The following is a 22,604-nucleotide window of genomic DNA, read 5'->3' as shown; positions in this document are numbered from 1 at the left end:
CAGACCAAAATAAATAAATAATATATTTTGTGACTTCTTACGTTTTCTGTCTTCGTATATTAAATAGATGATGGCGATGATGAACCCAACCAGAATCACTCCAAGTATTGCTGTTACGATGATCATCCATGTCAGACCCCCTACAAAAATGAAAGAATAAATAATTAAAACAACAAATGGTTTAAGGACACTGTATTGTATTCTAATGTCGTTAGCTGATCACATCTTTGATAATGCACTCTGAAGTGACCCAATACAGAAAAATACTGAACTCAAAGCTCGTCATTTAGTCATTTAATGAGACATTGAGCACATTGTCATGTTTAGTAAAAACAGTAAGATGCATTAATAGTGCATAATAGTAGTGATGTTGCAGTTATTTGTTATGAGCTTTAACCACTAAGACAACAAGTCGCCTCTGAAACATCCTTTTATGCAGATTCATGAAACATCTGGAGAGATGTTTTGTAAAATCTAGAATAGAATTTAAAATCTAACTTACAAAGCCCTTAATGGTCAGGCACCATCACATCTTGAAGAGCTCATAGTACCGTATTGTCCCACTAGAACACTGTGCTCCCAGTATGCAGGCTTACTGGTGGTTCCTACAGTCTTTAAAAGTAGAATGGGAGGCAGAGCCTTCAGTTATCAGGCTCCTCTCCTGTGGAACCATCTTCCAGATTCGGTCCGGGGTGCAGACACCCTCTCTATGTTTAAGAGTAGGCTTAAAACTTTCCTTTTTGATAAAGCTTATAGTTATAGCTGATCCAGGCTTGCCTTGGATCAGCCCTCAGTTATGCTGCTATAGGCCTAGACTGCTGGGGGACTTCCCATGATGCACTGAGCTCCCTCCTCCTCCTCCTCCTCTCCATCTGTATGCATTCATGTAACATCAATGCATGTCACTAACTTTGCTTCTTCCCCAGAGTTTTTTTGTGCTTACTCATCTTGCAGGAAACCCTGGGTTCTGGGCCGAGCCTTAGCAGTCCTTCACAGTCCTGTTGGCATCCTTCCCTGGCTGTTGCTGTTGTCGTTATGATTGTTGTTATTCCCGCCCCCCCCCCCCCTCCCCTTCCCTCTTTCTTTCTCTCTCTCTCAACCCAACCGGTCAAAGCAGATGGCCGCCCACCAAGAGCCGGATTCTGCTTGAGGTTTCTACCCGTTAAAGGGGAGTTTTTCCTTACAGCTGTCGCCAAGTGCTTGATCATGGGGGAATTGTTGAGTCTCTGTAAATTAAAGAGTACGGTCTTGACCTGCTCTATGTGAAAAGTGCCTTGAGATGACTTTTGTTGTGATTTGGCGCTATATAAATAAAAATTGATTGAATTGATTGATTGATTGATTGAATCTCTTGGTATTGGTTGTGGTTGTGGATGTTTGCATGAGGATAGAAACTTCCTGTCTCTTAGCATGAAAATACATCATCAGGACTAATATTGTTGGTAGAATCACACTCTTGAAAGAACTTGAATATGTATGATGCACAACTAGATTAACATTATCAGTCAAATTCATATAGATTTATATTAGACCACCAAAATACAGTATATTTAGTGCATCAAAGTACATACAATATTTTTGACTTCTTACCATTTATGGCTCTGTACATTAAAATGATGATGTTGAACAAACCCGCGATACAAGTCGCCATGTACATGACATTCCATATGAAATACCCTACAAAAAATGAAAGAATAAATGATTAAAACAACAAATGGTTTACAAGGACACTGTATTGTATTCTAATGTCGTTAGCTGATCCCATCTTTGATAATGCACTCTGAGGTGACCCAATACAGAAAAATAATAAACTCAAAGCCCGTCATATAGTCATTTAACGCCTGTTAGAGCATGTTTTGTAACTCCTATGAGGACATTGAGTACATTGTCATGTTTAGTAAAAACAGTAAGATGCATTAATAGTGCATAATAGTAGTGATGTTGCAGTTATTTGTTATGAGCTTTAATCACAAAGACAACAAGTCGACCCTGAAACATCCTTTTATGCAGATTCATCAAACATCTGGAGAGAATCTCTTGGTGTTGGTTGTGGTTGTGGATGTTTGCATGAGGATAGAAACTTCCTGTCTCTTAGCATGAAAATACATCATCAGGACTAATATTGTTGGTAGAATCACACTCTTGAAAGAACTTGAATATGTATGATGCACAACTAGATTAACATTATCAGTTAAATTTACATAAATATTAATATACCACACCTAAAGAAATATAAAGAATGTAAATTCAAGTCAAATATTTGATTTAAATCAGATCAAAATAAATGAATAAAATATTTTGTGACTTCTTACACTTTCCGCACTTGACTGTTAAATAGATGCTGATGATGAACCCAAGCAGAATCACTCCAAATACTGCTATCAGGATGTAAATCCATGTCAGATCCACTACAAAAAATGAAAGAATAAATAATTGAAACAACAAATAGTTTACAAGGACACTGTATTGTATTCCAATGTCGTTAGCTGATCCCATCTTTGATAATGCACTCTGAGGTGAAACAATACAGAAAAATAATGAACTCAAAGCTCATCATTTAGTCATTTAATGCTGTTAGAACATGTTTTCTAACTCCTATGAGGACATTGAGTACATTGTCATGATCAGTAAAAACAGTAAGATGCATTAATAGTGCATAATAGTAGTGATGTTGCAGTTATTTGTTATGAGCTTTAACCACTAAGACAACAAGTCGACCCTGAAACATCCTTTTATGCAGATTCATCAAACATCTGGAGAGAATCTCTTGGTGTTGGTTGTGGTTGTGGATGTTTGCATGAGGATAGAAACTTCCTGTCTCTTAGCATGAAAATACATCATCAGGACTAATATTGTTGGTAGAATCACACTCTTGAAAGAACTTGAATATGTATGATGCACAACTAGATTAACATTATCAGTTAAATTTACAGAAATATTAATATACCACACCTAAAGAAATATAAAGAATGTAAATTCAAGTCAAAGCTTTGATTTATATCAAACCACCAAAATACAGTTTATTTAGTGCATCAAAATAAATATAATATTTTGTGACTTCTTACCTTTTATGCCTTCATATATTAAATTGATGATGATGTTGAATATATCCAGAAATAATACTGGTATTAAGATGGACATCCATCTCAGACTGCCGGTAGAATCTAAAAGAATACATAATTAAAACAAATGGTTTACAAGGACACTGTATTGTATTCCAATGTCATTAGCTGATCCCATCTTTGATAATGCACTTTGAGGTGACCCAATACAGAAAAATAATAAACTCAAAGCTCGTCATTTAGTCATTTAATGCCTGTTAGAACATGATTTGTAACTCCTATGAGGGCATTGAGTACATTGTCATGTTTAGGAAAAACAGTAAGATGCATTTATAGTAGGGATGCACGATATTGGATATTTTGCTGATATCCAATATGCCGATATTTCCAACTCATTGTGGCCGATTTCTGATGCCGATACCGATATATGCACATATTTTTTTCCAGCTGGCTGAGGAGACTATTATGCATGCAATCATAGATTGTACTAAGTATGATCAAGAAAGACAATATATGAAGGAAGAACTTAGGAAGACTGGAGTTCAGGAGCTCAGCGTTAAAACTTTAATGAACTTGCCAAGTTGGTGGAGCAGAAGAGTTTTCTTTGAGTTTATTCGACAGACAGGATTAATGTGTAGGGTTTAATCTCTGGTCCACACTCCGGAGCAGAAGGTGGCAGTAATGCACCTAATACGCTGGTTGCCAACAGCCGTTATAAACCGAAAAGAAGATTTTTTTCCCCCCAAACAGAGTGGTATATCCTGTCAGCCAAGATGTTTCCTATCTGTGCATCCGACTAAGCAGCTCCTCCGCGGACTATTTTATCTTGACGGTCCCGGTGCTTCCTCCGCAGGCTCCACTCCATTCAAGCTGCCCGTCAGACCCGCTGCTCCTTCCAACTTTAACCTGAATAACAAACCGGGGCTCGGTGCTCCAGTCGGATCCGCATGGAGCGCCGGGGCTAACGTTAGCTGGGAGGCTAGCGGAGCATTAGTCGCAGCATGACCGGAGGGAAGCACAGCCAGCTAGCCTGCGCTAGAAGAAGCAGCGGGTCTGACGGGCAGCTGAGTGAAGTGGAGCCTGCGGAGGAAGCACCGGGACTGTCAGGGTGAAACAATCCGTGGAGGGAAGCACAGTCAGGCGGCAGAGGAGATGGCAACAAATCGGCCTCTCATAATCGGCAGAAAATATTCATTTTAGCTTATATCGGCCGATACCGATGATGTGCCGATAATATTGTGCATCCCTACTTAATAGTGCATAATAGTAGCAATGTTGCAGTTTGTGTTTGTATTTGGTCAAAGATTTGATTTATAGCAGACCAAAATAAATAAATAAAATATTTTGTGACTTCTTACATCCGGCTTTGTATAGAATACAGATGAAGATGATGATGAACCCAACCAGAATCACTCCAAATACTGCTATCATGATGAACATCCTTGTCAGAACCTCTACAAAAAATGAAAGAATAATTAATTAAAACAACAAATGGTTTACAAGGACACTGTATTGTATTCTAATGTCGTTAGCTGATCCCATCTTTGATAATGCACTCTGAGGTGGGTGAGGCTTCTTACCTTTTCTGCCTTCGTAGTTTGAATCGAAGATAAGGGTGATGTTGAACACAACCAGAATACATACTAACATGTAGATGAACGTCCATTTCAGAAGCTCTACAAAAAATGAAAGAATAAACAATTAAAACAACAAATGGTATAAATAGTTTATTTAGTGCATCAAAATAAATACAATATTTTGTGACTTCTTACCTTTTATCCATTCGCAACTGAAATTAATGACGCCTTTGCGTCTGAAAGTGATGATGATGATGCAGACAACCAGTAACAATATTGCCATGAAGATGAGCTGATTCCCTACAAAAAAAATGAAAGAATAAATAATTAAAACAACAAATGGTTTACAAGGACACTGTATTGTATTCTAATGTCGTTAGCTGATCCCATCTTTGATAATGCACTCTGAGGTGACCCAATACAGAAAAATAATAAACTCAAAGCTCATCATTTACTTATTTAATGCTGTTAGAACATGTTTTGTAACTCCTATTAGGACATTGAGTACATTGTCATGTTTAGTAAAAACAGTAAGATGCATTAATATATTTAATGTGTTACAGCAGATATTTGTTGGTGTGATAACTCACTTATAAAGGGATTGAAGACTTCTTCACTGTTGATGATGTTGCTGACTGGGTTTTCAAACGCACAGCTGAACCAGCTGAACCACAGCTCTTTTTCCATCTAGAAATTAGGAGAAAAACATTATTAGCTGAAAGCTCATAAACTAAACATACAAATCTTTTGAGGAGCTCACTTTGTCTTTTTACAGTATGTCCAGATTACCAACAATAACATCAGGGACAACACAGTTATGTGGCTACTTAGTCATTTAGGCATCAGCTTTTCACTATATATGCTGTAATCCACTATTTAGCACATCTGCAAGACTGAATTATCCAGTATAAATTATAGTATACTAGTATGCTTTGGTAGAATACTAAAACCTTATTTGGGAAATCTCTAACATTTTTTTGAATTTTTCTATGGATCACAAATAGCTATAAAGTAATTAACAGAGAAACCTGTCAAGTTTTCTAATATCACATTTTTGTTGCATGCAAAGTATTCAAAAATTCAAAAAGTCCTTTATACACTAGAGTGTATAAAGGACTTTTTGAATTTGTGTCACATAAATAGTAATAATTAAATAAATAAATAAATGTATTAATATCTAATTGTACAATAAATACAGGAATTAATAAATTAATTTACAAATTAATTAATGTGATGCTTTATTACTATTTGCCATGACACATGTGGAGATATTCAGAGTTTTAAAAATGTCTGAACACTGAAGGTTTAAACTTGTAACAAAATATCTTTGAATGTTTTGTGAAACTACGACATTCATATAAAATATTAGATTATCTCAACAGTTGCCTGTTAATTGGATAAAAATAAAAATGTCCAACCTTGTATCCAAATGCAGCTCTTGTTGTCACTTTTTATGACTTTACAGAGACAAGTCTGGCCCTTTCCATGATCTGAAATATTTATTTTCTGCAGGTTTGTTCATGTTGCTGTTCAGTTTATTTAATTATATATTGTTTATTTGCCAGGGACAATGCAAAACATAGTTAATATACCAGATATAGTTAAAGCTAATTTCACAAATATTCTAAACTGTCTAAATATCCTAAACTGCACAGCCTGGATTCTGCCTCAGCTGGTCACCAAATGATGCCTGAATATGTGAATCAATTTAAAAACTAGATTCTGGTTTATTCTTTCAACATGATTTATCTGTTACTGATGAGACACACAAACATCATTATCCTGTGTTTACCATCGTTATTTTCTGCTCCTTAGTTGAAGACCACGTCGTGTCACCTGATGTCCACCAGTAGGTGACTGGTTCAGCGCCTGTGGTGTTGCCATTACAGGTGAGGACACAGTAGGTCCCAGTACACCATTCGGAGAGGGTGGGTTTAGAGACAAGAGCTGATAGAAAACAAAACAAAAAGACATTTCCTTTGAATTTAGGGCCGTTTTGATAAACTAAGACAAACTTCATACACAATTCCTCCACTTACAGATAACCAGGAGTTGAGTCTTGCTGGTGACTTTGTTGTTGATCTCTACTGTGTAGTTGCCGCTGTCGTCTGGAGTCAGTCCTGTGATCATCAGCGCTCCATTTGAAATGTTCAGCATACTACGATCTGCAAAAATGCACAGGTTTATCTTCTAAACAGGGACTTTTAGTCATCTTACAGTATGTTGTCAGCTAGAGTCACTTATTTCCAGTGTTGGTCATTTAAGAGTGGGCAGCTGGAGAAATATGCACTTTAAAAAACACTAAAAATGTTTGTAGAACAGCTGATTTTCATACATAAAAAGTCTTTTTGATTTCCCACAGAAATAGCAAGTGAATCCCTTTTTTTCTCTCTATATAAGGCAAGGAATCTCTGTCTGTCTGTCTGTCTGTATGTGGGTTTGTCCTTCACGAGAAATATATAAAAAAATACCTCATAAATAACGCTGATAACGTTGATTCGCTTCTTTTCTGCCCATGGAGTCAACGAGCAGAAATACGGACAGCACCACTCTGCCATTGCAACCCACATTGTGGTCGGAGGTGGTATTACATCAGTAGTGATAATGACTTGAAAATGTTTAAGAGACTTAGGGCCCTATTTTAATGTTCTAAGCGCACAATCTGAAGCGCATGGCACAGGTGCATTTAGGGTGTGTCCAAATCCACCTTTGCTAGTTTAATGGTGGAAAAACTGTTGCAGCGCCAGGCGCATGGTTCAAAAGGGTTGTACTAGTCTCTTAATTAATCATGAGTGTGTTTTGGTTTTGACATGCTATAAATCAATCAGAGTGTAATCTCTGATTCCCTTTAAAAGCCCAGTGCACTTGCAGCTCGGCGGATTGCTATTATAATGGCGTATTTGCTGCAGAGGAAACGGATCTGCTTGTGCGTGAAGTGAAAGTGCACAATCCATAACGAGCACACTGACCCCTGCTGCTCATGGACCCTCCCATGGCCCCAGACAACCAGTTTAAATTTCAAAAGCAAAGTTTGTTTTTTGAAAAGGTTTATTGTTTTAGTTACAGCTTTGGTTTCTTTAAAATCGTTTTGTTCAGACATGGAGTAACAGGTAAAATCAGTGAGGCTTTAACTGCTGAAAGTTTGGAAACCTGATCACTGTAATCTCAAAAATGTTAAAGAATATTTGTTAAATATTCTTCAGAAATTAAATAATTTTAATCATGTAAAAAATCATCATACACAGTTGTCAGGACTTTCTAAGGTTCTGATCCTGCTGCTGGCAGCAACTAGAAGCTGTCCAGATTTATTTCCTTCTTTAGTTGAATCATTGTTTTCACCTCATTTATTTCCTCATGTGTTCCTCATGTCATCATGTATTGATGAAGCAGGAAAGTTGATCTGTGTTTGATCTGTTGTTGATATCTGTTTGCTGGGTCTTGACAGACACCTTGAACCTGACAGATCTGTTTAAATACCTCCATGTATTGCCACCATTTAGTCAAACAATTAGACTAATTCATCTGTCATTACTGTGATTAGTTAATTCTGATCAATATTCTGACTAGCCAGTATCATGTATTTTTTTAAAATATGTTGATGTACACAATAATAATCTTTCACATTGTAATCCTTTTATTTGTTATCTTTTGCATGTTTATGTGCTGCTGCGCGTCCATGTGTGTAACAAGCAGAGTGTACATTGTGCACCTGCCTGTAGGCGCATATTACTATCCTGATAACACTTAAAATAACAGTGAAACACTGCGCCATTGACTTCAGACCAGGTTTTTGTTGGTCAATGCACCTGACCACACCTTATTTTAGGACCAACACGCCCATGGGTGCTAAGATGGGTGCAAGTGCATTTGCTGTTAAAACAACGTCAGCGCTGGACGGGAAAATGACAACTAGCAAAGACACGAGCGTCGCGCTTGGTGCTGCTTTGCACCGGGCATAAGATAGGACCCTTAAACTCTACTATTGAACTGTGCAACATTACTGTGAACGAATCTTGGCATGTACATTCAAGACTTAGTGCAGGATGTCTCAGGCACGTTTTGAATGATTACTACAGTTCATCTGATCAACTTCAGTCTCCAGATATTCTGCATCTGAGGTGTTTAGGGAGCATCAGTAAATTGTAGTGTCTACCAATAGGCTGCATGTGAGGCGTTTAGGGAACATGAGTAAATTATAGCAACTACTGATAGCCTGTGTGAGGCATAGGGAGCATCGGTAAACTGTAGCATCTACCAATAGTCTGTATGAGAGGGGTTTAGGGGACAGGAACAACTCTCTCTAGGTATTTAGAAATCAACCCGTTCCGAACATGCACATTTTGAACAGGCACTGCACTAGTAACCCTAATTCCATTCATTTACCCATTGATTATTATGTAATTAAGGTATTTAATTGGGTTTCACAGGGATAGTGAATGAATTAATCTATAGATTGCAACATATTCAGATATTTGGGGATTATCTGCACAATTTACTTTTTTCAACAAAACACATGAAAGTGAACCTTACTTAACAGTATACCTTTAATGGGCCTCAATATTTTAATTTAAAGGTGTAAATTAAAGGATTACATTACAGTAATTGTATTTGTCAAACTTAATGGCTTGTGCTTCTTAAAAAAACTCAATCCATGCAGAAAATAAATTAAAATACTGTATTGTAATACAATTAATTAATTTAGCCAAAATCTGGGATAAACCTATTAAATACTGTATCGGAATTCTGTATCTCAACCTAAATGTATTAAAAACTCCAAACTAATGTGTAAATCATTGATCTCTGGCTACCAAACAGCTTGATTTAGATCAAAGTGGTACCTCTGAAGTGGCGGTAGGCAGTAGTCTCGCCTCCATACCACTCCATGGCAGTATTGGGTCCATGTTTCCACACTATGCTGGTGATGGGATTCAGTACAGAGTCTGATGTGAGAACAGCTTCATCACCTATTTTCTTGTAGAGCGGTTCATCTGCAAAATAAATGAAATACAAGTGAATGCAAATTTCTCTGTTTAATTACTGAAAAGTATTTTTTCTTTAATCAAGTGTGTCCTGCTCTAGTTTTAGTAAAAACTAAGTAAAGTACAAAGTACATTATTTTCCTTTAAAATGTAGTGGAGCATAAAGTAACAAAAAATAGAAATACTCAAAATAACAAGCGGTAAAACTTTACTTAAAGCCTCCTGTTTAGCATTTACAGCAGTATTTAACATTTAACACACTATAATGTTGTTTTTAGCAAATATAAGTGTTAGTTAATGATTGTAACTCCTCATGTGGGATCCATAACTGTAATCAGATAAAGACAATTTAGTAAAACAGTTATAATAATATAAAATATGTCTTCATAGGAGAAGTTATAATTGCTGACAAATACTGTACATTTGTTAAAGCTGCAAGCAGCGTTGAACAGGCCCTCATGCCTCTGTGCACGTCGGGCCGCAACACTATGGAAAGGCTTCTGTCATGGGCATGTAGATGTCTTCAGACTCAGGCTGTTTTCAGACAGTGCAAGAAGGAGATAAACATCACTTCCTTTGTCCACCATTTTGCCTGCTGCTGGGGCTGCTTCGCTGAAATTTCGAAGGGGCGCTATTCAGCCAGTTTGCATCACTGATGCAATACTGTCATGTAGACATGTTCAGGCCGGGAGAAGTTTGGTGCAGACTGGAGCATTTACAATAAAGTTATAGCAACTTCCTCTGTCATGGCGAAACATCAAATCTCAACAGTGTGAGGATGAGAATTTTCTGCAGGGTGAGACATGTCTGTCTTGCTCACACCTGTGTCATCAAAATTATGCAAGTTTTGGGCCCGATATCAATTAGTAAATTGAAAACTCTTGATGAGTTTGTGTGTAAAACAAATTTCCTACATTTCCTAATTTTCATCAAGTTTGTTTTTAGAAAAGTAAAGACTTTTGACCCACATGACCTGGTGAACGTTTGATTGACATGTGTACTGTCAGGTGTGTAGAGACAATAAGTAACTGCAGCTGGACACAGAAAAATACTCATATATTTGAATGAAGAGTGTGAGCGAACCGCTAGGAGCTCAGGCCCTAATAAAGGAAAAACTGCAGTACAGAGCTACACATTTTAGTTTTGATTTCATTTTTATACAGCACTTTATCACTAAACTGTCACCCTCACTCCATTTTTTCCCTTCCCCTCATAGGTCATCCCCACTACTGAATTATAAATATAAGACCTATAATTATTGTAAAATAAATGATAACACCAAACTTCATACAAAGTTTGTATATAATTTACTGTATGTATACAGGCCTTTCCGCTGTATCCTACAAAAATGAGCTGCATTCAACTCCCACACCAGTGGCGGCTGGTGACTCAAAAAATTGGGGAGGACAGGAGGAAAACTAACATACTGCATCAAACTATATCATTGTCCCCCACCTGATGAAATCGGAGGGGTGGGGGGCAATTTTATATGCCAATAAAACAATTTGCTTTGAAAAACAAAAACCCCTGAGTGGTGTAAAGGCTGCTTCTTTAAAGACATTTAGCATATACATATTGTTTCTAAACAAAGAAGAGCTCATTTTAGCCAATGGAGTGGTTCAGATGTGTGATTTTACCAACAAAGTGAAATTCAAATTCATAGTATTGTTCTATTGTGACAACAGATTTATGTTCTCATCAAAAACAGACAAGATTTCACATGATTTACACGTGTTTTCTATGTATTTTCTTAGTATACAGAAATATATAAAGTACCACAAAGCTTATAATGTGATACAGGAACAGATCAGTGCTGAATACTAGAAAGATTGAACACTAAAAACATTCACAGATCTAAAAGTGTAGGTTCACATCAGAAAGTATTAATGCACGTATCAAATACATGACTTATACACTCTTAGAGGTTTTCCTTACTGTAATCATTCCTCCTGTTCATACTGGATATTAAAAGATCCTTCAAATGTGCTTTCAATGTAAGTGATGGAGGCCAAAATCCACAGTGTGTCCACACAGTCATTTAAAAGTTGATGTAAAGCTTATATGAGTCTTCAGCAGTCTGAGTTAGTCATATCAAGTGGATATCTGACACATTTACAGTCTTTTTAGCTAAAAATTCCCTCTTTGTGTTTCCTCAGACAGTGTTTCCCTGTTGAGCTGTGGTGGAAGTATAGTAACAAAAAGAGGAACTTTGGCACTAAAAAGACTGTAATGTTGAAAGATATCTACTTGATTTGACTCATTTGGACGCTGAAGCTTCATATTAGCTTCAGATAAACATTTAAATACATTTTTGCACAGAAGGAGGACTGTGGATTTTGTCCTCTATCACTTCCATTGTAAGTGCATTATGAAGGGATCTTCTAATGGTCAGTATGAACAGGAGGAATAATTACAGCAAGCATTTGGGCTCCTGACTGTTGTTTTAAGACAGACTTGAAATGTGAATCTGTCCTTTTAACATATACTTACAACTACATTATAGTGTGTATAAACATTTCTTAAATGTTTATGTTTATAAATGTTTATATACATCTTATTAATGCTAAATAGGGGGACTTTAAGTGTTACCCAAGTGCTTCAGCTAATTTACACCACTGATTCTAGTCTATTTCTAATTTAGGGGACAAATATCCCTTTAAAACCTCTTAACCTGCCAGATTTATAAAATTTATAAAACTGTTCACAGTCAACTATTCAAGGTTATGATAGGCTTAAAATATAAATTTCCTGGTTCTACAGTTCATGTAAATGTGTACAGTGTAAATTGTCATGTTTAGGAAAAACAGTAAGATGCATTAATACATTAAATGTGTTGAAGCAGATATTTGTTGGTGTGATAACTCACTTTCCTTGAAGGGGTTGAAGACTATTTCACTGCTGTTGAAGCTGACTGGGTTTTCAAACGCACAGCTGAACCACAGCTCATTGTCTTCCTAAAAATTCGGAGAAAAACAATATTAGCTGAAAGTTCATAAACCAAATGTACAGATTGTTTGAGGATCTCACTTTGTATTTTTACAGTTTGTCCAAATTATCAACAATAAGCTGGTCACCAACTGATGCCTGAATATGTGAATCAATTTAAAAACTAGATTCTGGTTTATTCTTGCAATATGATTTATCTGTTACTGATGAGACACACAAACATCATTATCCTGTGTTTACCTTTGTTATATTGTGCTCCTTGGCTGAAGACAACGTCGTGTCACCTGACGTCCACCTGTAGGTGACCAGTTCAGTGTCTGTGGTGTCGCCATTACAGGTGAGGACACAGTAGGTCATCTCAGGTTCACACCATAAGGAGAGGGTGGGTTTAGAGACAGGAGCTGATAGAAAACAAAACAAAAAGATATGTCCTTTGAATTTAGGGCCATTTTGATAAACTAAGACAAACTTCATACACAATTCCTCCACTTACAGATAACCAGGAGTTGAGTCTTGCTGGTGACTTTGTTGTTGATGTCTATTGTGTAGTTGCCGCTGTCGTCTGGAGTCAGTCCTGTGATCGTCAGCGCTCCAGTTGAAGTGTTCAGCGAACCACGATCTGCAAAAACACACAGGTTTAACTACTAAACAGAGATTTTTAGTCGTCTTACAGTATGTTGTCAGCTAGAGCCACTTATTTCCAGTGTTGGTCATTTAAGAGTGGGCAGCTGGAGAAATATGCACTTTAAAACACTAAAAATGTTTGTAGAACAGCTGATTTTCATACAAAAAATCTCTAGTTTTGATTTCCCACAAAAAAGCAAGTAAATCCCTTTTTTATAACCCTAATTCCATTCATTTACCCATTGATAATTATGTAATTAAGGTATTTAATTGGGTTTTATGGGGATAATGAATGAATAAATCTTTGGATTGCAAAATATTCAGATATTTGGGGATTATCTGCACAATTTAAGAGCTTTTCTGACCAAAACACATGAAAGTGAACCTTATTTAACAGTATATCTTTAAAGGGCCTCAATACTTTACTAAAGGTGAAAATTCAGGGTCAGTATTAATTTGTCAGGTTTAATGGGTTATACTCCTTAAAAAAAACTCAATTCATGCAGAAAACACATTCAAAACCCCTCGATTATAATATAATCCATTAATTTAGCCAAAATCTGGGATAAACCTATTAAATACTGTAAAAGAATTCCCTAAAATATAATTAATTTACAACAGAAAATTTTAAGTACACTAATTTAAACCAAAATCTCAACCTCAATTTGTCAAAATCTTCAAACTAATGTATAAAATCATTGATCTCTGTCTACCAAACAGCTTGATTTAGATTAAAGTGGTACCTGTGAAGTGTCGGTAGGAGAAAGTCTCGTCTCCATACCACTCCATGGCAAGATCAGCTCCATGTTTCCACTCTATACTGGTGATGGGTTTCACTACAGAGTCTGGTGTGAGAACAGCTTTGTCACCTATTTTCTTATAGAGTGGTTCTCCTGCAAAATAAAATCAATACAAGTGAATTCAAATTTCTCTGCTTAATTACTGAAATGTATTTTTTCTTTAATCAAGTGTGTCCTGCTCCAGTTTTAGTAAAAGTAAAAAGTAAAGTACAAAGTACAATATTTTCCTCTAAAATGTAATAGAGCATGAAGTAGAAATACTCAAAATAACAACACACTATGATGTTGTTTTTAGCAAATATAAGTGTTTGTTAATGTATTTGTCAATGATTGTAACTCCTCATGTGGGATCCATAACTGTAATCAGATAAAGACAATTTAGTAAAACAGTTATAATAATATAAAATATGTCTTCATAGGAGAAGTTATAATTGCTGAAAAATACTGTACATTAATAAACACTTAAAGGACAGGTTCACAATTTTCAAAATGTGTCTTAAAACAACAGTCATGTGTCCATATGAACAGTGAAAGAGGTTTTCCTCGCTGTAATCATTCCTCCTGTTCATACTGGATATTAAAAGATCCTTCAAATGTGCTTTTAATGGAAGTGATGGAGGCCAAAATCCACAGTGTGTCCACACAGTCATTTAAAAGTTGATGTGAAGCTTATATGAGGTTTCAGCAGTCTGAGTTAGTCATATCAAGTGGATATCTGACACATTTACAGTCTTTTTAGCTAAAAATTCCCTTTTTGTGTTTCCTCAGACAGTGTTTCCCTGTTGAGCTGTGGTGGAAGTATAGTAACAAAAAGAGGAACTTTGGCACTAAAAAGACTGTAACGTTGAAAGATATCTACTTGATTTGACTCATTTGGACGCTGAAGCTTCATATTAGCTTCAGATAAACTTTTAAATACATTTTTGCACAGAAGGATGAATGTGGATTTTGTCCTCCATCACTTCCATTGTAAGTGACTGTTGTTTTAAGACAGACTTGAAATGTGAACCTGTCCTTTTAACATATACTTACAACTACATTATAGTGTGTTATGAACTTTTATTAAATGTTTGTTTATAAATGTTTATATACATCTTATTAATGCTAAATAAGGGGACTTTAAGTGTTACCCAAGCGCATCAGCTAATTTCCACCACTGATTCTAGTCTATTTCTAATTTAGGGGACAAATATCCCTTTAAAACCTCTTTACCTGCCTTATGACCCCTCATCACATCACTATTCCTTAAACCAGATTTATAAAACTGTTCACAGCCAAATATTCACAGTTGTAAAAGGCTTCAAATATACATTTCTGTTGTCACAGTTCATGTAAATGTTGGCATGTGGTAAACAGAAACTAGACTCTGTCTAACCTGAGGGTGTCGTCACAAAATTAAAATCAAAAAATATAACACAAGCAATGCACAGAAATATAACATGATATTATAATTTTCTCAACATGTCAGTTAAAAAATTATAACAGTGAAAACAATTTAAATTATCCAAAACTTACTGTTGGCTGCCACTGCGGTCCATAATAGAAAGTAAAGCAACAGCATCTTCTTGTTCTCAGTTGGGCTTCAATAGCAGTAAGACACATAAATTCATGGTGATTCTGTTGATATTTAAAAACATAAAAACATTTTTTTAAAGTATATATAGATTTATAAATGTATTCAGAAAGTTAAAAAGTAGGAAAGGCTTCTGTTGACAGCTGTAGCTGAGAGTGAAGGAGGAAGTAAAAGCAGCAGAACAACAAGAAGTGGTTCACATACATGACGAACTTCTGACTGAGCAGCTGTCATTTTATTTATATTTCATTAAATGTTTCAGTCACTCTGTAAGTTAGTGTCATAAAGAGAGAAGATCAGTTTCCTTAAGACAGAACTGTTGATTTACTGTTGCCTCTAAAACACAAACATGCAGGAAGAGTGAAGCAAAAGAAATAAATCAATAAAAACATTTCCTTCTGCTATTTTGATATGGAGGGTTTTAAGGGTCGAAACTAAATATACAAATACATAAATAATTATATGACTAAATTCTTAAATATATGAATAAATATATAGCTATGATAGATAGACAGACAGATGTGTCAACTTCATCCATCAGCAGTCAGGGGGTCGGACTCTGCCCTGTGATTGGTGGTTGAACTTGAATCTGCTGCTTTTGCCTAATTCAAGATGGCAGCACCTGGTGCAGATTTAAATTAAATCTTGTGTGTTACAATAGTAGATATGTCGGCTGTAGCTGAACAGATGGAGGCAAATTACAGTTCCTGTGCTTTATTAGATCAGATTGACGGCTTCACTGAATGAATTGGAATGATATTGACCCGACTGACACAGAAATGAATGAAGCTGTATTCAGGATCTCAGATCCTGCTGGTCTGTAATACTGTTCATTCACCAATCAGAGTCTTTAACCCGCCCCCTGACTTTTGATGGATGAAGTTGACACATTTGTTTGTTTTGCTGCAGCAAGTTACGCTATGGATAAATAAAAGTATATATAAATGATGAAATAAGATTATAAATAGATAAATAAAAGTGTGAATAAACTAATAAATGAATTAATATACAAGTGAATAAATAAATAAATAAATAAATAAACATAAATTCAACTTATATTTAATGTTTCATTTAATTTGTGATTCATTTATTTATGGTGACAATTATTATGAAATAATTATTTATTTATTCATTTATTTAAGCATTATATAATTATTTATGTATTTATATATTTAGTTTCAGCCCTTTAAACCCTCCATATAAAACCTCCATAACTAGGAGCAAAACATGTCAACCAGACACAACACACACATCTTAAAAAAGAAACAATGGAAGAATTACTTTTTTAATTAAATTGATAAATAATCATTTAAAAACATAATAATAACGATAAGTAGCTGGTGACCCCAAAGGGTCAGAAAGGAAGGAAAAGAGAAAAACTAAATGTTCTGCTGCTGTGTTTATTTGTTTTTTCTAGCTTCATATTTGCTTTTCAGTGAAATATTGTATAATTTTACCTCTCTGGACCCACTAGCAATTCTATAAATGAAACCATCTGAAAAGTAAAGAGGTCCCAACTAGATGCTGCTTTTTGGTCACAGGGGTCACAAGCCAAACAGGTTGAGGAGCACTGGTTTGATCTTTAACACTGCATTGGATTTTATATGTATGATTTTTTTCAAAATGTAAAATCACAATCTGTAAACTAACTACAATATGTATATATGTCAAATGAATAGAATGGAGTAAAAAATGCATATTTTCCTCTAAAATGTAGTGAAGCATAAAGTAACACAAGTGATGGAGGCCAAAATCCACAGTGTGTCCAAACAGTCATTTAAAAGTTGATGTGAAGCTTATATGAGGCTTCAGCAGTCTGAGTTAGTCATATCAAGTGGATATCTGACACATTTACAGTCTTTTTAGCTAAAAATTCCCTTTTTGTGTTTCCTCAGACAGTGTTTCCCTGTTGAGCTGTGGTGGAAGTATAGTAACAAAAAGAGGGACTTTGGCACTAAAAAGACTGTAACGTTGAAAGATATCTACTTGATTTGACTCATTTGGACGCTGAAGCTTCATATTAGCTTCAGATAAACTTTTAAATATATTTTTGGACAGAAGGACTGTGGATTTTGTCCCCCATCACTTCCATTGTAAGTGCATTATGAAGGGATCTTCTAATAGTCAGTATGAACAGGAGGAATAATTACAGCAAGAAAAATAGGTTTCACTGTTTATTTGGGCTCCTGACTATTTTAATACACATCTGTAAAATTGTGTCCTTGTCCTGAGAGGAGAGAGAGGTCAGCGGTTTCCATCTGTGATTTTGACTAAATGTTTTTTCTATCTCTCTAATATTTGACGACGTGAAAACACTAAAATAAATTAACAGGTTAAATCTCCCCCTCTGTCTCCACATCAGTCCTGTAGTATAAATATAAACAGGTCTATATTCACCTGTAGATACATGAAGTCAAAGCTGTTCTCCAGCGGCTGTCCGGCTGAGCGGAGCCGCATTTAGGGTCTCAGACAGCGGGGAGAGCAGCGGCTCATCTCCGCCTCCTCCACAGGCTGATTCAGGCAGGAAAACCTGAAAAGTGTTGGGACACAGTAATAAAAACACTGTGCTGAACTACTGACGATCAGTTTACTTCAACTGTTAACGTTACTCCACACATTCAAACTCAACTGCAAAATGGCGGAAAATGTTACAACCGTTAGTTGGGAATTCACTTTTAACCCTATTTCCACCGGGCGCGGGTGTGCCTCGTTTCTGAAGGGTCCCTGAGCAGGACAGGAAGTCAGACACAGAAACAGCATTGAGCATCCGGTCAATTTTCAAAATAAAAACATCCCGTGCAGGGTCCTGGTCGTATATCAACAATAAACGCAATTAAAACAGACGAATAAAGAAACCATTTAACTATGTAGACTACTTAACCATAGTAGAAGCACAAAAATCCAGGAAAATGACCAAATCAACGAAAGTTAGCAAGTTAACAAAATTGGACAGTTTAGTTGCCCTGCTACTGCAGTAATTACGGTAGCCTTAAGGCACTTTATCAGCTTTGACTATGCTGCTGTAATTACTATAGTAGGAGTGCAACTGACTTTAAACGGCGGATGGCCGGATGGCTAGGTTTCAAGTCTCATCAGGAGTCATTAATAACACCATCAAGCACATAAAGTTTAATTGGGAAAGTAGTTTAAAAACATGCATAGAAACTGAGTACAATATTAGCCTGATCAGCCACCGTTAGTAATCAATACAAACACACATTATTAGACTCTAAATCATTAATCAAACCAATAACTAACAGCGGTCACATCAGACAACCATATTATACTTTATTACTACTATGACACATGTAGGCATTCACCAATCTAGAGAACCCCACACAGAAATGACACCTCCTTAGGGCAACTTATTACTAATTTCACTCTTCTTCACCTCGGCATCAGTCAGGCTGACCATCCTGTGCTTCCCCTCCAGCTGGGACCACTTGGCCTCAGTGAGACTGTGGGACTGTGCCTCATGAAGAGGGAATACAGCTCTTGGCTCTCAGTGGTGACACCGAACCATAAGCTGTCCCCACTCCTGAAATAAAGAAATATAATCAGCTTTATTTTTTATTAACATTATTTTCATATATTCTTCATGTTGTTAACAGTTTTCATGATGTTATCATCGTGTATAAAACCTATCATGGTTTTGGTGAACAGTGTTTGTATAAAGTCTTGGGGTGGGGTGGTTTGGGGATATACTATTTACAAGTGTCATTGATAGAATTAAACACAACTCTCCAGATCAACAAATTCAGAATCATACATTTTATGCTCTGTGTAGTAAGACCTTCAGATGCGTAAACCTGCAGGGAATCACACTCCCTAGACATTTGTCTCTGTTTTAGAAATCCTCACATACCTTCATAGTCCTTTGTTCTTTGATACAGATCTAGAGAATCAATTAATGTCTTCAGTGGTGGATTGTTTGTGCAGTTTGTTTCTTTGTAATTTCTCTTTTTTTGCACTTGTAGTTGACAAAGCTTTTTTGTCGTTGGAATTCTTTCAAGATTCGTTAATTGTTTGTAGTGTGTTGTATCTCAGTACCTGCTGGCAGCCATCTTGACATGTTAATTAAATTCAATTAAACAATAATTAGTCTCTGTATGTATCCACATATATACAAATTCAATGTTTCTCTCTTTGTATGTATATGGAGACTGGCTAACGTGATACTTTGAGATTAAACAACATTTAATTAGTGAATTGAACCATAAAATATTTGACAATATGACGAGAGAACAGAAAATCCTTTACAGAGGCCAGAATTCAATTCATTACATCCAAACTACTTTACTTTGATGTAGCCTATCAAAATCTAAGCTAACATTTCAAAAGCTTGTGGGGGCTCAACAAAGTACCTGCAAGCACCTGTTCAGACTCCTGGTCTGTAGAAAACAGTAACTTCTTGTTGGTCTTCAGACTGGATCGCTCTGATGTTTTCTCCTGTCTTTTCCATGTGCTCTGAACTGGCAGCTTCTCCAGCTTTATACATGGGGCTCACTGGACCCAGGTGTGTCTCATCCTGCTAATCAGCCTGTTCTCAGGTACCTGCCCCTAGTTTGGAGTGCACACGTATTCTCACCTTTATGGTAAATGCATTGAAACGGAGAGTCAGCGACTTTATTCTGTCAGATGTCTCACTTTCCAAAGACAAGTTTTGCAGTATGAAACTCTTATCTGAAGAGAGGCTCTGACATCTTTATTCTACTCGAACACATCAAATACAATACACAGAGTATATTATACATCCACGGCATATACAGAAAACATATATGTCTCCCTTATAAATGAACACATGTCACTAAATTATGAGGGACATTACTTTCTTTCATTTTGGGTTGCAAGAATGGCTGCAATGGCTGATATGTTTGAGTTCAGGACAACACTGACTACACACTAACCTAAAATCAAGCATTTTCACTGTATCATTTTAGAGAATTTACAGATTAAATGTCCCACAGTTGTACCTTGAAATTTCTTCCTTTCTGAAACTGGTAAATGTAAATGATTTTATTACTTTTAATAGACTGTCTGCATGTCAACAGTCTCTTAAGGTCATCAAGGGTGTCTTTGATGTCTCTGCCAATGGACTCAATCTGGTGAGAAGGATTTATATTCTAAGTCATTTTACGGCTAATGTGATCCTCTTTGAGGGAAGAGAATAGTTTATCAGCTAGGTTAATTTGTACTAGCTAGCTAAAATATTCACTGAACACAGCTGAGTTCAAATTAACGTTAGTAAACTGTAATTTGCCATAATCCTCGAGGGTCATATCTAGCTCTAGATCAGTCTGCATGTGATCTTACTTTCTTTATAAAAACAATACATCGATATTGTATGTATAGGACGGTTTATTAAAAGAACTTCACATTATAGGCAGGTATAAGTTACTTACCGCAGCAGCAGTCGGCGGTTAGTGGCGTGAATTTGCTGTCGTTGAATAAAGTAGAAGCCCGCCAACCGTCGTCACTAGATATCGCACTACGCATGTCCTAAACACAGAGATGATTTTCTGCCTGGCAACAGCGGGGCCGGCCCGAGTTACACCATTGGTCGACCAAATGCCATGTGACTGAGTGATGGCGTTACACAATTGGTCGGCCAAATGCCACTTCTGTATCAGGTTCAAATGAAAAGCCCTCGCTTCAAATGAAAAGCCCTGTAGCGTTTCATATATTGTATTGTTTTTTGATGATGCATCACACTGAGCCACAGCCACAGTGTATTGCCTTGTTAAATAACATTACCACTGTATTGGTAAATCAAAACCACAGTTCCTGCACATAAACTATGGAATATGCAACCTTAATTATTGTAAACTGTTAAATTGTTTGATTATATGAATTTATTATTGATTGCTTAATTTAGCTAATTTAAATGTATTTGTTTATTCATTTACTTTGTTATTTATTGATTGATTTATTTAATTTAAAATAATTATTTTTAATTGATTAATTACATTTTACTGAAAGTATAATAAATAAATGTAATTTTAAAAAACCTTTTATTGAGAGAAAGAACAGAACAAACCAGGTCTATAGGTCATTATGAATTCACTCAGTTATAGGTTTGAGGGGAAAACTCAATATATGAGTTTATACATAAAAGATCCAATGATCTTAACCAGCTTAACCAGCTTACCAGCTGGGCTTTGCTGGTCAGTCCAGCCAGCCAGCTTGCCAATCAGCTTGACCAGCAGACACCAGCTTAGCTTGACTGGGTGACCAGCCATACCAAACTGACCAACTATGCTGACAGACCAGCAAGACCCGCCTCACCAGCTTGTCCAGGCTGGTAAACCAACTAAACCAGCCTAACAAAAGCTAAGAACAGCTAAAACCAGCAACCAATTTAAGCTGGTCTATGCTGTTTTTTCAGCAGGGAACACTGCACTAATATGAAGACATGTTTTTTTTTTTTTGTTTGTTTGTTTTTTACTTAACTTGTCCAGTGGGGCAAGTAAATTTCTCTTCCATTTGCCCTATAAAATCCACTTGTCCTGGTCAAAGCAGACAAGCCTTCATGTCAAGCCCTGGTGAAGAACAAAATACTCTGAAACTGTGTAAATTGACGATTAAATGATTAACTGAAATTGTCCATCACTGTTAATGTTGGCAACCAGAGCCTAGTTAAAAGGGAGAGGAGCAAACTTTACACATGTAGTGAAATGTGTAGAAAATGTGCCTTTTTTGGCCATGAAGCCAAACTTGAAATGATAGTAACTATGGATTATTTGTAGTTTTGGATTCAGCTTTGTAAAACCATCCACATACTAAACTCTCCACATAAGGGAGATAATAATGATAATGATTCACAGTGATTGTCACGTCTAATAAAACAGGGACGTGGAATCAAGTGCAGGCAATTAGAAAACTAAAAAGTGCACATAGAGAAGATTTCAAAGGAAAAGGTGCAGCAGTTCATAGAAACAATACACCAAGATCCACAAAGTGTGTGACTGTGGGGACCTCTGGTGGGCAGATAAAGAATAGTAAGGCCCATAGAAAGCAAAGACAGACACTTTATAAGGAGAAAC

At 36.3% G+C, this 22,604-nt stretch overlaps 1 protein-coding gene across 1 annotated transcript in view; it reads right to left on the bottom strand.

Annotated features, from left to right (window-relative positions):
• Positions 1 to 22,604, bottom strand: part of LOC137177245 (uncharacterized) — a 118,048-nt gene that overhangs the window by 89,369 nt on the left and 6,075 nt on the right. The window contains exons 5-17 of the mRNA XM_067583418.1: positions 12,805 to 12,965; positions 12,485 to 12,572; positions 9,478 to 9,627; positions 6,679 to 6,804; positions 6,432 to 6,586; positions 5,230 to 5,326; positions 4,835 to 4,939; positions 4,643 to 4,738; positions 4,421 to 4,516; positions 3,066 to 3,164; positions 2,313 to 2,408; positions 1,591 to 1,677; positions 42 to 140 (exon numbers count right to left, since the gene is read on the bottom strand). Coding sequence (XP_067439519.1) covers positions 42 to 140; positions 1,591 to 1,677; positions 2,313 to 2,408; positions 3,066 to 3,164; positions 4,421 to 4,516; positions 4,643 to 4,738; positions 4,835 to 4,939; positions 5,230 to 5,326; positions 6,432 to 6,586; positions 6,679 to 6,804; positions 9,478 to 9,627; positions 12,485 to 12,572; positions 12,805 to 12,921 — 1,411 coding nt within the window. The 5' untranslated portion in view covers positions 12,922 to 12,965. The remainder of the gene's footprint in view (positions 1 to 41; positions 141 to 1,590; positions 1,678 to 2,312; positions 2,409 to 3,065; positions 3,165 to 4,420; positions 4,517 to 4,642; positions 4,739 to 4,834; positions 4,940 to 5,229; positions 5,327 to 6,431; positions 6,587 to 6,678; positions 6,805 to 9,477; positions 9,628 to 12,484; positions 12,573 to 12,804; positions 12,966 to 22,604) is intronic.

Source organism: Thunnus thynnus, chromosome 24 (genome assembly GCF_963924715.1).
Source record: "Thunnus thynnus chromosome 24, fThuThy2.1, whole genome shotgun sequence".
NCBI classification, from domain to species: Eukaryota; Metazoa; Chordata; class Actinopteri; order Scombriformes; family Scombridae; genus Thunnus; species Thunnus thynnus.
The sequence above is the reverse complement of the archived record's forward strand: the minus strand, read 5'-3'. Positions and strand labels throughout refer to the sequence as shown.